General features: G+C 49.2%; 1 protein-coding gene across 1 annotated transcript in view; it reads left to right on the forward strand.

Annotated features, from left to right (window-relative positions):
- scrib (scribble planar cell polarity protein) overlaps nt 1-16,272 on the forward strand; it is a 271,485-nt gene that overhangs the window by 88,593 nt on the left and 166,620 nt on the right. The window contains exon 16 of the mRNA XM_070880275.1: nt 7,884-7,946. Coding sequence (XP_070736376.1) covers nt 7,884-7,946 — 63 coding nt within the window. The remainder of the gene's footprint in view (nt 1-7,883; nt 7,947-16,272) is intronic.

Genomic DNA, 16,272 nt, shown 5'->3' on the forward strand with positions numbered 1-16,272 from the left:
CCCCCCCCCCCCTCCCCCCCCCCTCCCCTCCCCTTCCCCCCCCCCCCCCCACCCCCTCCCGCGCCCCCCCCCCCCCCCTCACCCCCCCCCCCCCCCCCGCACCCCCCACCCCCCCCCCCCCCCCCCCGTCTCTCCCTCTTCCCCCCCTGTCTCTCCCTCTTCCCCCCCCCTGTCTCTTCCCCCCCCCCCCGTCTCTCCCTCCCCCCCCCTGTCTCTCCTCCCCCCCCCCCGTCTCTACCTCCCCCCCCTGTCTCTTCCTCCCCCCCTCTGTCTCTCCCTCCCCCCTCTGTCTCCCCCTCCCCCCCTCTGTCTCCCCTCCCCCTCTTTGTCTCCCCCTCCACCCCTCCTCCTCTCCCTTGCTCTCGTTCTGCCTATCTCTGTCGCACTGTGTCTCTCTGTCACCCCCCTTTGTGGTGCTGTCTTTCACTCTCGCTGTCTGTCTCTGTCTGGCTCTCTCGCTCTCCCATTCTCTGGATATTTCTCTCTCACTCTGTCTCTCTTTCTCTGGATCTTTCTCTCTCCCTTTCTTTCCCTGTATCGTTCTCAAACTCTCGCTCTCTGTCTCTCGCACTCACTCCTCTGACCTGTAGTTAATAACTACAGTGTAGATCATCTGTCTGGAGCACTGGGTCCCACACACTAACCGACTAACCTCCCATTTCTAACCTGCTGAATGATTTCTCCCAGTGAAGTTGATGGAGGCTTCCTCGGTCTGTTACATAACCGTGTGTGAATAACCACAGACTGGCATGTCACACCCACTCTCACACTTGTCGGCCTGGACCCAGGGGCCAGCATGCACAGAAAGAGGCAGGAATGCTATCGGCCACTGACTGTTAGTTCACAGACGGCTGCTCCATCCACACAGCCAGCTTCAGCCTTTACCTCTCCAGGGCTGATGGAGTAAGTTCAACCTTCACCCCTGCCTCCCTGCAGACTGCCCGTGGCTTTGACAGTCAGACTTCACTGTGGGACTTTTGCGATGCACAAATAAGGGGCCCTGACTAAGTGCAGTGGGTGTGCAAGGAGTATCCGTGTTCTGTGCAGGGGTGGGACATAAATGGTCACAAATAGGGTCAGACGCAAGCCCCGTACACATCGGGAACACGCTGCGCTGCCTGAAAGGGCGGCGGGAGCAGATTCAGTCGGAACTTTCCGAAGAGAATTGGATAAGTACTTGGAGAGGAAAGATTCATCGGGCTGTGGGGAAAGAGCGGGGGGAGTGGGACTGATTGGATCGCTCGTTCACAGAGCCGGCACAGGTTCGATGGGCTGAATGGCCACCCTCTGTGCTGTATCATTCTGTGATCGTGGGTCCGGGGCTTAGCCCGATGAGTGAATTGTGCACTTATCCACGTGTGCACGCTGGTTAGGACTCCCCTTGCACACTCCTGCACTCAGTCGCGGGCCTGCCCTTGTGAATATGTACGCATGCTATGTCACTTCGACAGGTTATCAGCCTGTGCTCGCAGTGGTAGATGGCTCATTTCTGGCATCACTGTCCGCACTCAACAAAGGTGATTGGGCTCCCAGGGAACGGCTTTGTGTTTAACCCGAAGAGATTCAAAGTTTCCTTTTATTCTAACTTAATCTGCTGCACATGGAGGGACTTTGGGCCCCAGTTCTGACTTGTCGCGGCCCGAGGACGGTGAGGAGAAGGTCGCCTCTCCCATGTGCAGCTCTCTCCACAATCTGAACTATTCTCTCACTGTTTCTGCACCTCCTCCAAATCCGATGAAAATGTTTGAACGGAGGGACTGGGGTTTGCTGTTTGACCGGTTCTCTGGGCTCTCAAATTCTTAGTGTAGCACAGTTACTGGACCCCTGATGTCTGCGTCTCCCTCCGCATCGGGGGAGCTGTTCTCTCTCTGCCTTTGGTCCCACGTTACCTTCACCCCCTTCTCGCTCCTCCCCTGCAACTGCTGCTGGGCTGTGTGTTGGTGCCGTGCTGGCAGCTTCTGGGGTGTTTGTGTGCACAAGCGTGTGTGCGCGGAGTGTGTGTGCGCGGGGAGTGTGGGGGGAGTGCTGTGTGGGTTGTGTATATACCACGTGTGGTACTTGTGATAAATAGAATGAAAGAATAAATGAGAAAGAAATATAAAAGCCGATTGTAGGAGCTTCTATAACTATGTAACAATGAAGAGAATAGCGATTGTTCCCTGAGAGGACAGACAGGTGAAATTATAATGGGGTATAAGGAAATTGCAGAGACTTTAAACTAATATTTTGTGTCTGTCTTCACAGTGGAAGACGCAAAAATCATACCAGAAATAGTAGGGAACCAAGGGGCTAACGAGAGTGAGAAACTTAATTAATATCAGTAGAGAAAAAGTACTTGAGAAACTAATGGGACTAAAAGCCACCAAATCCCCTGGACCTGACGGCCTACATCCTCAGGTCCTAAAAGAGGTGGCTGCAGAGATAGTGGATGCATTGGTTGTCATCTTCCAAAATTCCCCAGATTCTAGAACGGTCCCAGCGGATTGGAAGGCAGCTAATGTAACCCCGCTATTCAAGAAAGGAGGGAGAGAGAAAACAGGGAACTACAGGTCAGTTAGCCTGACATCAGTCGTCGGGAAAATGTTGAAATCCATTGTTAAGGATTATCAGGGCACTTGGAAAATCATAACTTGATTAGGCAGATTCAACATGGTTTTATGAAAGGGAAATGGTGTTTAACATATCTATTAGAATTTATTTTTGAATGGTGAGAAAGTATTAAATGTTGGTGTTGAGAGAGATTTGGGGGTCCTTGTACACAAAACACAGACAGTTAGCATACAGGTACAGCAAGCAAAACATAGAAACACAGAGAATAGGTGCAGGAGTAGGCCATTCGGCCCTTCGAGCCTGCACCGCCATTCAATAAGATCATGGCTGATCATTCCCTCAGTACCCCTTTCCTGCTTTCTCTCCATACCCCTTGATCCCTTTAGCCGGAAGGGCCATATCTAACTCCCTCTTGAATATATCCAACAAACTGGCATCAACAACTCTCTGCGGCAGGGAATTCCACAGGTTCACAACTCTCTGAGTGAAGAAGTTTCTCCTCGTCTCGGTCCTAAATGGCTTGCCCCTTATTCTTAGACTTTGACCCCTGGTTCTGGAACTGTCCAGTACATAGGAACTGATCCAAAGTCAATAGAATGTTGGAAAATGATCACCAATGCATCCACTATTTCTCGGGCCACTTCCTTAAGTACTCTGGGATGCAGCCTATCAGGTCCTGGGGATTTATCGGCCTTCAATCCCATCAATTTCCCAAACACAATTTCCTGACTAATAAGGATTTCCTTCAGTTCCTCCTTTTTGCTAGACCCTCGAATCTCGTATTTCCAGAAGGTTATTTGTGTCTTCCTTAAGGACCTAAAGAACAGGTGGTGGATGGAGAAAGCGCAGGTGATACAACAACTAGTCGACAGACACGACATACCAGGATTCTTCACTGCAGTCAAGGCCACCTACGTCCAAACTCCCAAGGCCCCACCCCACTCCTGGCCAAGAACGGGGAAACACTCATCAAGGACACCGAGGCTGTCAGGGCCCGCTGGAAGGAGCACTTTGAAGATCTCCTCAATCGAGACTCTGCCTTTGACTCGAGTGTTCTCAACTCCATCCCGCAGCATGCGACCCACCACCACCTCAGTGAAACTCCAATGTTGCATGAGGTCGGCAAAGCCATAAAACAGCTCAAGAATAACAAGGCTACGGGTGAGGCTGGAATTCCTGCTGAGGCGCTGAAGTATGATGGAGAGGTGCTGTTGGCGCGGATACATGACCTCATCTCTCTCATCTGGAGGGAAGAGAGCATGCCGGGAGATCTCAGAGATGCAGTGATTGTGACCATCTTTAAAAAAGGGGACAAGTCCGACTGCGGCAACTACAGGAGAATTTCCCTGCTATCAGCCACTGGGAAAGTTGTCGCTCGAGTGCTCCTCAACCGTCTTCCTCCTGTGGCCGAGGAGCTCCTCCCGGAGTCATAATGCAGATTTCGTCCTCTACAGGGAACAAGGGACATGATCTTTGCAGCGCGACAGCTGCAGGAAAAATGCAGGGAGCAGCGTAGCCCTTATACATGGCCTTTTTCGATCATACAAAGGCCTTTGACACTGTCGACCGTAAGGGTCTATGGAGCATCCTCCTCCGTTTTGGGTGCCCCCAAAAGTTTGTCAACATCCTCCGCCTGCTCCACGACGACATGCAGGCCGTGATCCTTACCAACAGATCCATTACAGACCCAATCCATGTCCAGACCGGGGTCAAACAGGGCTGTGTCATCACACCAACCCTCTTCTCAATCTTCCTCGCCGCCATGCTCCACCTCACAGTCAACAAGCTCCCCGCTGGAGTGGAACTAAACTACAGAACCAGTGGGAAGCTGTTTAACCTACGCCGCCTCCAGGCCAGATCCAAGATCACCCCAACCTCTGTCGATGAGCTACAGTACGCGGACGATGCCTGCGTCTGCGCACATTCGGAGACTGAACTCCAGGATATAGTCAATGTATTCACCATATGAAAGCATGGGCCTTACACTTAACATCCGTAAGCCAAAGGTCCTTCACCAATCTGTCCCCACTGCACAGCACAGTCCCCCCCCCAAGTCATCAAGATCCACGGTGCGGCTCTCGACAACATGGCCCATTTCCCATACCTCGGGAGCCTCTTGTCAACAAAGGCAGACATTGATGCGGAGATTCAACATCTGCGCCAGTGCAACCTTCGGCCGCCTGAGGAAAAGAGTGTTCGAAGACCAAGCCCTCAAACCTATCACCAAGCTCATGGTCTACAGGGCTGCAGTAAATCCCGCCCTGCTATATGGGTCAGAGACATGGACGACTTACAGAAGACACACCAAGTCGCTGGAGATATATCACCAACAATGTCTCCGGAAGATCCTGCAAATCCCCTGGGAGGACAGACGCACCAACATCAGTGTCCTCGCCCAGACTAACATCCCCAGTATTGAAGCACTGACCACACTCGATCAGCTCCGCTGGGCAGGCCACATAGTTCACATGCCAGACACGAGACTCCCTAAACAACTGCTTTATGCGGAGCTCCTTCACGGCAAACGAGCCAAATGGCAGCGGAAACGTTATAAGGACACCCTCAAAGCCTCCCGGATAAAGTGCGACATCACCACTGACACCTGGGAGACCCTGGCCGAAGACCGCCCAAGGTGGAGAAAGTGCATCCGGGAGGGCGTTGAGCTCTTCGAACCTCAACACTGCGAGCGTGAAGAGATCAGGCGCAGGCAGTGGAAGGAGCGTGTGGTAAATCAGTGCCCCCGCCCTTCTCCCGACGAATATCTGTCCCACCTGTGACAGGGTCTGTGGCTCTCATGTTGGACTGTTCAGCCACCAAAAGAACTCACTTTAGGAGTGGAAGCAAGTCTTCCTCGATTCCGAGGGACTGTCTATGATAATGACACCAAGCAGTAAGGAAGTCATGTTGGGCTTTATTGAAAGAGGGTTGGAGTACAAGTGTAAAGGAGGTCTTGCTGCAATTGGTGAGACCACACCTGGGGCTGGAAATTCGGTTCTCAGCGATAACAATATTTTTTCGCCAAAATTACCAATATCGCTTTACTGTCGCTATCGGGCCTGAAATTTAGGCTTGAATTTGCACAACAGTAAATATCGGCGTTGCACGAGGATTCGTGGCGCGTACTGCGATCCTCTTCAACTTTAGTCCGAGGCCAATGTGACTTGGGCCTAAGGAGAGCGGAAAAACACCTGAAAAATAAATTGGGGAAAAAAAATTCACAAAACATTAACAAGACAGTTATCGCTGCAAAAGAATGAAAAAATGAAAACTTTAGCTTGCCTTTTTGCAGGTTGATACTTACCACTGCTGGCAGACCTGCTACAACAGGCTTTCCCCTGTCGATATTCTGAGCGCAAAATACGAGTGTGCGCACAGAGCCAATTTTTGGTGAGAGCGATATTTCGAGTCTTGCACAGTGGCGCTCCTCTCCAGCGGTATTTGCCACAAAACGTCACCGAATTTTCCACTGACCGAGTTTTTGCCAAAAAAGGTGAAATCGCACCAAAATCCCAGTCGCAGAATCACCGAATTTCCAGCCCCAGCTGGAGTGCTGTGCACAGTTTGGGTCTCCTTATCTGAGGAAGGATAGACTTACTTTGGAGGCAGTGCAACAAAGGTTCACTGGATTGATTCCTGGGACGAGAGGGTTGGCCTATGAGGAGAGATTGTGTAGATTGGGCCTAAACTCTTTGGAGTTTAGAAGAATGAGAGGTGATCTCATTGAAACAATTCTTACAGGGCTTGACAGGGTAGATGCAGGGAGGATGTTTCCCCTGGCTGGGGAGTCTAGAACCAGGGGTCACAGTCTCAGGATAAGGGATCGGCCATTTAGGACTGAGATGAGGAGAAATTCCTAACTCAGAGGGTGGTGAATCTTTGGAATTCTCTGCCCCAGAGGGCTGTGGAGGCTCAGTCCTTGAGTATATTCAAGACAGAGATCGATAGATTTTTGGATATTGAGGGAATCAAGGGATATGGGAATAGTGCGGGAAAGTGGGGTTGAGGTGGGAGATCAGCCATGGGGCCGAACGGTCTACTCCTGATCCTATTTCTTTATGTGGCTGCTATGTGGGGTGTATGTGGTGTTTGTGGGTGGTGTGTGTGTATGTGAGTATATATGTGTGTGTGGTGTGTGGGTATGTGTGTGTATGTGAGTATGTGTGTGGTGTGTGGGTATATATGTGTGTGTGGTGTGTGGGTATGTGTATGTGAGTATATATGTGTGTGTGGGTATGTGAGTATGTGTGTGTGGTGTATGTGTGTGTATGTGAGTATGTGTGTGGTGTGTGGGTATATATGTGTGTGTGGTGTGTGGGTATGTGTATGTGAGTATATATGTGTGTGTGTGTGTGTCTGGGTGTGAGTGCTCGTGAGGCATGTGCTGTGCGGGGTGTATGTGGAGTGTGTGTGTTGGTCCCTGGGCATGTAGTGGACCATTGCCCACTCTGAAATCAGTTCCTGCACTGCTGACCAGCCGGTCACACTCAGCCCTCCCAGAGTGAGATCACATTTTGCCCTCAGTCCCTGCGCATCAGGCCCGCGTATTCCTGGGCTTGGCGGTCCCGCGGGGTGCATCGTACGCGCCTGTCCCTGTGGAGGTGGTTGAAGAATTGCTGGGCCAAGTGACGCAGCTGAACCCAGAGTGATTTGCCGAGCGTGACCAGGATTGGGCCAGGGCGAGGTGGTGAGCGATATCTTCATGCACTGATTGGTCTGGAACCAGAGTGCTGACTGGGATTGGGAGCTTTCAGTTCTGGGATTCTGACCCCGCACAATGGCGCTGGAAGGGTTGGGTGCTGCTGTGAGTTCACTCAATGTCACTTCACCGGTGGAGGCGTAGGGCCCGAGTTTAAGGGGTTTGAGTCGGTTCCGAGGGACAGCAGTCCCGTGAAGGTGCATGTAAATTCGATCGACACGGATGTTCCTACACAGCCCGCTGCCCAGACCCTCCGGCCAGGTTGACCGTTTCCCAGTGGCGGACTGCCCAGTGGCTGGGGCCGGTGAACTTGAGCTGTAGCTGGGCAATTGGGCCACGGGAGGTTTGCTCTGACCTGTGATCGGACCTGACCCACAGAGCTGGGGCAAAGGACAAGACAACTCACCAATCCCTCTTCCTCCTCGTCACCACCTGTCTTGGGTTATCCTCAGGACTTGGGTTGAGAATTTGTGAGCCCAGAGTTGCGTCTGTCTGTGTCTGTGTCTGTGTCTGTGTGTGCCTCTTGTGTCTGTGTGCTTGGTCCTATCCTCGGTGCTGCATCGAGGGGCTGTGTTTTGACTGGGTTGAAGCTATGCTCCACTAATCCGCATGCCTCTGCTGGTTCCTATCCTAACAGGGGGTCTCCTTTGATCAAGTCAATAACCTGCTGATCGAGCCTGCTCGAATTGAGGAGGAAGAGGTCTGTACTGTTCCCTTTCTATATCACTCTACACATGCATGCTCAGTCTGTGATGTGGTGGGGTTCACCCCTTAAATACATGCAGGTGACAAGATCCCGGCGTGTGAAAGCACTCCACATAACCGGCCACTGTCCTGTACACAACATTTCTTTCCATTTCGTACAGGCCATAGTGTTAGAGAGGTGGTCAGTAACAGAGACTAGAGGCCATAGTGTTAGAGAGGTGGTCAGTAACAGAGAGAAACTAGAGGCCATAGTGTTAGCGAGATGGTCAGTAACAGAGACTAGAGGCCATAGTGTTAGAGAGATGGTCAGTAACAGAGACTAGAGGCCATAGTGTTAGAGAGATGGTCAGTAACAGAGACTAGAGGCCAGAGTGTTAGCGAGATGGTCAGTAACAGAGAGAAACTAGAGGCCATAGTGTTAGAGAGATGGTCAGTAACAGAGACTAGAGGCCAGAGTGTTAGCGAGATGGTCAGTAACAGAGAGAGACTAGAGGCCATAGTGCTAGCGAGATGGTCAGTAACAGAGAGAAACTAGAGGCCATAGTGTTAGTGAGATGGTCAGTAACGGAGAGAAACTAGAGGCCATAGTGTTAGCGAGATGGTCAGTAACAGAGAGAGACTAGAGGCCAGAGTGTTAGCGAGATGGTCAGTAACAGAGAGCGACTAGAGGCCAGAGTGTTAGAGAGATAGTCAGTAACAGAGAGAAACTAGAGGCCATAGTGTTAGTGAGATGGTCAGTAACGGAGAGAAACTAGAGGCCATAGTGTTAGTGAGATGGTCAGTAACGGAGAGAGACTAGAGGCCATAGTGTTAGCGAGATGATCAGTAACAGAGAGAGACTAGAGGCCATAGTGTTAGAGAGATAGTCAGTAACAGAGAGAGACTAGAGGCCATAGTGTTAGCGAGATGGTCAGTAACGGAGAGAGACTAGAGGCCAGAGTGTTAGAGAGATGGTCAGTAACAGAGAGCGACTAGAGGCCACAGTGTTAGTGAGATGGTCAGTAACGGAGAGCGACTAGAGGCCATAGTGTTAGCGAGATGGTCAGTAACAGAGAGAGACCAGGGGAGCAGCCTGGACATTCGCAATAGAAACATAGAAGATAGGTGCAGGAGTAGGCCATTCGGCCCTTCGAGTCTGCACCACCATTCAATAAGATCATGGCTGATCATTCACCTCAGTACCCCTTTCCTGCTTTCTCTCCATACCCCTTCATCCCTTTAGCCGGAAGGGCCATATATAACTCCCTCTTGAATATATCTAATGAACTGGCATCAACAACTCTCTGCGGCAGGGAATTCCACAGGTTAACAACTCTCTGAGTGAAGAAGTTTCTCCTCATCTCAGTCCTAAATGGCTTACCCCTTATCCTTAGGCTGTGACCCCTGGTTCTGGACTTCCCCAACATCGGGAACATTCTTCCTGCATCTAACCTGTCCAGTCCCGTCAGAATTTTATATGTTTCTATGAGATCCCCTCTCATCCTTCTAAACTCCAGTGTATAAAGGCCCAGTCGATCCAGTCTCTCCTCATATGTCAGTCCAGCCATCCCAGGAATCAGTCTGGTGAATCTTCGCTGCACTCCCTCAATAGCAAGAACGTCCTTCCTCAGATTAGGAGACCAAAACTGAACACAATATTCCAGGTGAGGCCTCACCAAGGCCCTGTACAACTGCAGTAAGACCTCCCTGCTCCTATACTCAAATCCCCAAACTGTGAAGGCCAACATGCCATTTGCCTTCTTCACCGCCTGCTGTACCTGTATGCCATCTTTCAATGACTGATGTACCATGATACCCAGGTCTTGTTGCACCTTCCCTTTTCCTAATCTGCCACCATTCAGATAATATTATGCCCTCCTGTTTTTGCTAGCAAAGTGGATAACTTCACATTTCTCCACATTATACGACATCTGCCATGCATTTGCCCACTCACCCAACCTGTCCAAGTCACCCTGCAGCCTCTTAGTGTCCTCCTCACAGCTCACACCACCACGCAGCTTAGTGTCATCCGCAAACGTGGAGATATTACACTCAATTCATTCATCCGAATAATTAATGTATATTGTAAAGAGCTGGGGTCCCAGCACTGAGCCCTGCGGCACTCCACTAGTCACTGCCTGCCATTCTGAAAAGGACCCGTTTATCCTGACTCTCTGCTTCCTGTCTGCCAACCAGTTCTCTACCCACATCAGTACATTACTCCCAATACCATGTGCTTTGATTTTGCACACTAACCTCTTGTGTGGGACCTTGTGAAAAGCCTTTTGAAAGTCCAAATACACCACATCCACTGGTTCTCCCTTGTCCACTCTACTAGTTACATCCTCAAAAAATTCTAGAAGATTTGTCAAGCATGATTTCTCTTTCATAAATCCATGCTGTCACTGCTTTCCAAATGCGCTGCTATTACATCTTTAATAATTGATTCCAACATTTTCCCCACTACTGATGTCAGGCTAACCGGTCTATAATTCCCCATTTTCTCTCTCCCTCCCTTTTTTAAAAAGTGGTGTTACATTAGCTACCCTCCAGTCCATAGGAACTGATCCAGAGTCAATAGACTGTTGGAAAATGATCACCAATGCATCCACTATTTCTAGGGCCACTTCCTTAAGCAGACTATGAGGCCCCGGGGATTTATCGGCCTTCAATCCCATCAATTTCCCCAACACAATTTCCCGCCTAATGAGGATATCCTTCAGTTCCTCCTTCAATCTAGACCCTCGGTCCTCCAGTATTTCCAGAAGGTTATTTGTGTCTTTCTTTGTGAAGACAGAACCAAAGTATTTGTTCAACTGGTCTGCCATTTCTTTGTTCCCCATTATTAATTCACCTGAATCTGACTGCAAGGGACCTACGTTTGTCTTCACTAATCTTTTTCTCTTCACATATCTGCAGAAGCTTTTGCAGTCAGTTTTTATGTTCCCAGCAAGCTTCCTCTCATACTCTATTTTCCCCCTCCTAATTAAACCCCTTGTCCTCCTCTGCTGAATTCTAAATTTCTCCCAGTCCTCAGGTTTGCTGCTTTTTCTGGCCAATTTATATGCCTCTTCCTTGGTTTTAACACTATCCTTAATTTCCCTTGTTAGCCACGGTTGAGCCACCTTCCCTATTTTATTTTTACTCCAGACCGGGATATACAATTGTTGTAGTTCATCCATGTGATCTTTAAATGTTTGCCATTGCCTATCCACCGTCAACCCTTTAAGTATCATTCGCCAGTCTATTCTAGCCAATTCACGTCTCATACCATCGAAGTTACCTTTCCTTAAGTTCAGGACCCGAGTCTCTGAATTAACTGTGTCACTCTCCATCTTAATAAAGAATTCTACCATATTATGGTCACTCTTCCCCAAGGGGCCTTGCACAACAAGATTGCTTATTAGTTCTTTCTCATTACACATCACCCAGTCGAGGATGGCCAGCCCTCCAGTTGGTTCCTTGACATATTATTCGAGAAAACCATCCCTAATACACTCCAGGAAATCCTCCTCCACTGTATTGCTACCAGCTTGGTTAGCCCAATCTATATGTAGATTAAAGTCGCCCATGATAACTGCTGTACCTTTATTGCACGCATCCCTTATTTCTTGTTTGATGCTGTCCCCAACCTCACTACTACTGTTTGGTGTTTTGTACACAATTCCCACTAGCGTTTTCTGCCCTTTGGTATTCCGCAGCTCCACCCATACCGATTCCACGTCATCCAGGCTAATGTCCTTCCTTACTATTGCATTAATTTCCCCTTTAACCAACAACGCCACCCCGCCTCCTTTTCCTCTCTGTCTATCCTTCCTGAATGTTGAATACCTCTGGATATTGAGTTCCCAGCCTTAGTCACCCTCGAGCCATGTCTCCGTGATGCCAATTATATCATATTCATTAATAGCTGCCTGCGCAGTTAATTTGTCCACCTTATTACGAATACTCCTTGCATTGAGGCACAGAGCATTCAGGCTTGCCTTGTTGACACATTTTTTCCGTTTAGAATTTTGCTGTCATGTGGCCCTTTTTGCTTTTTGCCTTGGGTTTCTCTGCCCTCCACTTTTACTTTTCTTCTTTCTATCTTTTGCTTCTGCCCTCATTCTACATCCCTCTGTCGCCCTGCATAGGTTCCCATCCCCCAGCCATATTAGTTTAACCCCTCCTCAACAGCACTAACAAACGCTCCCCCTAGGACATTGGTTCTGGTTCTGGTCCTGCCCAGGTGCAGACCGTCCGGTTTATACTGGTCCCACCTCCCCCAGAACAGGTTCCAATGTCCCAGGAATTTGAATCCCTCCCTCTTGCACCATTCCTCAAGCCACGTATTCATCTGGGCTATCCTGCAATTCCTACTCTGACTAGCACGTGGTACTGGTAGCAATCCTGAGATTAATACCTTTGAAGTCCTACTTATTAATTTAACTCCTAGCTCCCTAAATTCAGCTTGTAGGACCTCATCCTGTTTTTTTACCTATACTGTTGGTACATATATGCAGCCAAAGGGGGTCATGACACGACCCACATTGTGACACATTTGATTTTGTTGCCTTGCGTCCTCCTCTGTTGTCCCCAAACCCAGCCCTGGCTCGATGTCTTACTCTGTATCCTTTGGCATTAGTCCTGCCCCTCTGGCCTGTGATGACAGGTGGTTCATCGCCGATCCTTAATCAATCAATGAAGAAGTCCCACCAGGTGTCCATCTGACAGGTCTTTAGACATTTGTGAGTCAGGGGACCCTGATAAACTAGCGGCGTCCCCAGGAAAGCAGCTGACTGATGATGGAAGGGTGCGGGTGGAGATCGCTGCCTGCTAATGGTTAGAAGAAAGGATCACAGCTCCAGATAAAGATAAACTAATTTATAAGAATATTCCATTCTGGTGGAGTCCAACTCTACCCATCCATTCAATCTCCCTCACATACCCTGTACAATGTGCCCCATCACATACTACCCACCATTCAATCTCCCTCACACACCCTGTACAATGTGCCCCATCACATACTACCCACCATTCAATCTCCCTCACATACCCTGTACAATGTGCCCCATCACATACTACCCACCATTCAATCTCCCTCACATACCCTGTACAATGTACCCCATCACATACTACCACCCATTCAATCTCCCTCACATACCCTGTACAATGTGCCCCATCACATACTACCCACCATTCAATCTCCCTCACATACCCTGTACAATGTGCCCCATCACATACTACCCACCATTCAATCTCCCTCACATACCCTGTACAATGTGCTCCATCACATACTACCCACCCATTCAATCTCCCTCACATACCCTGTACAATGTGCCCCATCACATACTACCCACCATTCAATCTCCCTCACACACCCTGTACAATGTACCCCATCACATACTACCACCCATTCAATCTCCCTCACACACCCTGTACAATGTACCCCATCACATACTACCACCCATTCAATCTCCCTCACATACCCTGTACAATGTGCCCCATCACATACTACCCACCATTCAATCTCCCTCACATACCCTGTACAATGTGCCCCATCACATACTACCCACCATTCAATCTCCCTCACACACCCTGTACAATGTGCCCCATCACATACTACCCACCATTCAATCTCCCTCACATACCCTGTACAATGTGCCCCATCACATACTACCCACCATTCAATCTCCCTCACATACCCTGTACAATGTGCCCCATCACATACTACCCACCCATTCAATCTCCCTCACATACCCTGTACAATGTGCCCCATCACATACTACCCACCATTCAATCTCCCTCACTGACCCTGTACAATGTGCCCCATCACATACTATCCACCCATTCAATCTCCCTCACATACCCTGTACAATGTGCCCCATCACAGACTACCCACCATTCAATCTCCCTCACATACCCTGTAAATTGGCCAGAAAAAGTAGCAATCCTGAGGACTGGGAGAAATTTAGAATTCAGCACAGGAGGAAAAAAGGTTTAATTAGGAGGGGGAAAATAGAGTATGAGAGAAAGCTTGCCGGGAACATAAAAATTGACTGCAAAAGCTTCTACAGATATGTGAAGAGAAAAAGATTAGTAAAAACAAACGTAGGTCCCTTGCAGTCGGACTCAGGTGAATTTATAATGGGGAACAAAGAAATGGCAGACCAATTGAACAAATACTTTGGTTCTGTCTTCACGAAGGAAGACACAAATGACCTTCCGGATGTAATAGGGGACCGAGGGTCCTATTGAGAAGGAGGAACTGAAGGATATCCTTATTCGGCGAGAAATTGTGTTAGTGAAATTGATGGGATTGAAGGTCGATAAATCCCCAGGGCCTGATAGTCTGAATCCCAGAGTACTTAAGGAGGTGGCCCTAGAAATAGTGGATGCATTGGTGATCATTTTCCAAAGGTCTATCGACTCGAGATCAGTTCCTATGGACTGGAGGGTAGCTAATGTAACACCACTTTTAAAAAAAAAGGAGGGAGAGAGAAGGTGGGTAATTATAGACCGGTTAGCCTGACATCAGTAGTGGGGAAAATGTTGGAATCAATTATTAAGGATGTAATAGCAGCGCATTTGGAAAGCAGTGACAGGATTGGACCAAGTCAGCATGGATTTATGAAAGGGAAATCATGCTTGACAAATCTTCTGGAATTTTTTGAGGATGTAACTAGTAGAGTGGACAAGGGAGAACCAGTGGATGTGGTGTATTTGGACTTTCAAAAGGCCTTTGACAAGGTACCACATAAGAGATTGGTGTACAAGATCAAGGCACATGGTATTGGGGGTAATGTACTGACGTGGATAGAGAACTGGTTGGCAGGCAGGAAGCAGAGAGTTGGGATAAACGGGTCCTTTTCGGAATGGGAGGCAGTAACTAGTGGAGTACCGCAGGGCTCAGTGCTGGGACCCCAGCTATTTACAATATATATTAATGATTTGGATGAAGGAATTGAGGGTAATATCTCCAAGTTTGCAGATGACACTAAACTGGATGGCAGTGTGAGCTGTGAGGAGGATGCTAAGAGATTGCAGGATGATTTGGACAGGTTAGGAGAGTGGGCAAATGCATGGCAGATGCAGTATAGTGTGGATAAATGTGAGGTTATCCACTTTGGGGGCAAAAACAGGAGGGCGGAATATTATCTGAATGGCGGCAGATAAGGAAAAGGGGAGGTGCAACGAGACCTGGGTGTCATGGTTCATCAGTCATTGAAAGTTGGCATGCAGGTACAGCAGACGGTGAAGAAGGCAAATGGCATGTTGGCCTTCATAGCTAGGGGATTTGAGTATAAGAGCAGGGAGGTCTTACGGCAGTTGTACAGGAACTTGGTGAGGCTTCACCTGGTATATTGTGTTCAGTTTTGGTCTCCTAATCTGAGGAAGGACGTTCCTGCTATTGAGGGAGTGTAGCGAAGGTTCACCAGACTGATTCCCGGGATGGCTGGACTGACATATGAGGAGAGACTGTATCAACTGGGCCTTTATATACTGGAGTTTAGAAGGATGAGAGGGGATCTCATAGAAACGTATAAGATTCTGACGGGACTGGACAAGTTAGATGCGGGAAGAATGTTCCCGATGTTGGGGAAGTCCAGAACCAGGGGACACAGTCTTAGGATAAGGGGTAAGCCATTTAGGACTGAGATGAGGAGAAATTTCTTCACTCAGAGAGTGGTGAACCTGTGGAATTCCCTACCGCAGAGAGTTCATTGGATATATTCAAGAGGGAGTTAGATATGGCCCTTACGGCTAAAGGGATCAAGCGGTATGGAGAGAAAGCAGGAAAGGGGTACTGAGGGAATGATCAGCCATGATCTTATTGAATGGTGGTGCAGGCTCGAAGGGCCGAATGGCCTACTCCTGCACCTATTCTCTGTTTCTACACACCCATTCAATCTCCCTCACACATCCTGTACAATGTGCCCCATCACAGACTACCCATCCATTCGATCTCCCTCACACATCCTGTACAGACTGCCCATCACAGACTCTACCCAGCCAAGAAGCTCAACACCATCCAGGACATCCGAATGATCAGCACCCCATCCACCACCTTAAACACTCACTCCCTCCACCGTGGCTGCAGTGTGCACCATCTACAAGATGCACTGCAGCAACTCGCCAAGGCTTCTTCGACAGCACCTCCCAAACCCACGACCTCTACCCCCTAGAAGGACAAGGGCAGCAGGCGCATGGGAACACCACCACCTCCACGTTCCCCTCCCAGTCACACACCATCCTGACTTGGAAATATATCGGCCGTTCCTCCATCGTCGCTGGGTCACAATCCTGGAACTCCCTCCCTAACAGCACTGTGTGAGCACCTTCACCACACGGACTGCAGCGGT

The sequence above is a fragment of the Pristiophorus japonicus genome, chromosome 5, assembly GCF_044704955.1.
Source record: "Pristiophorus japonicus isolate sPriJap1 chromosome 5, sPriJap1.hap1, whole genome shotgun sequence".
NCBI lineage: Eukaryota > Metazoa > Chordata > Chondrichthyes > Pristiophoridae > Pristiophorus > Pristiophorus japonicus.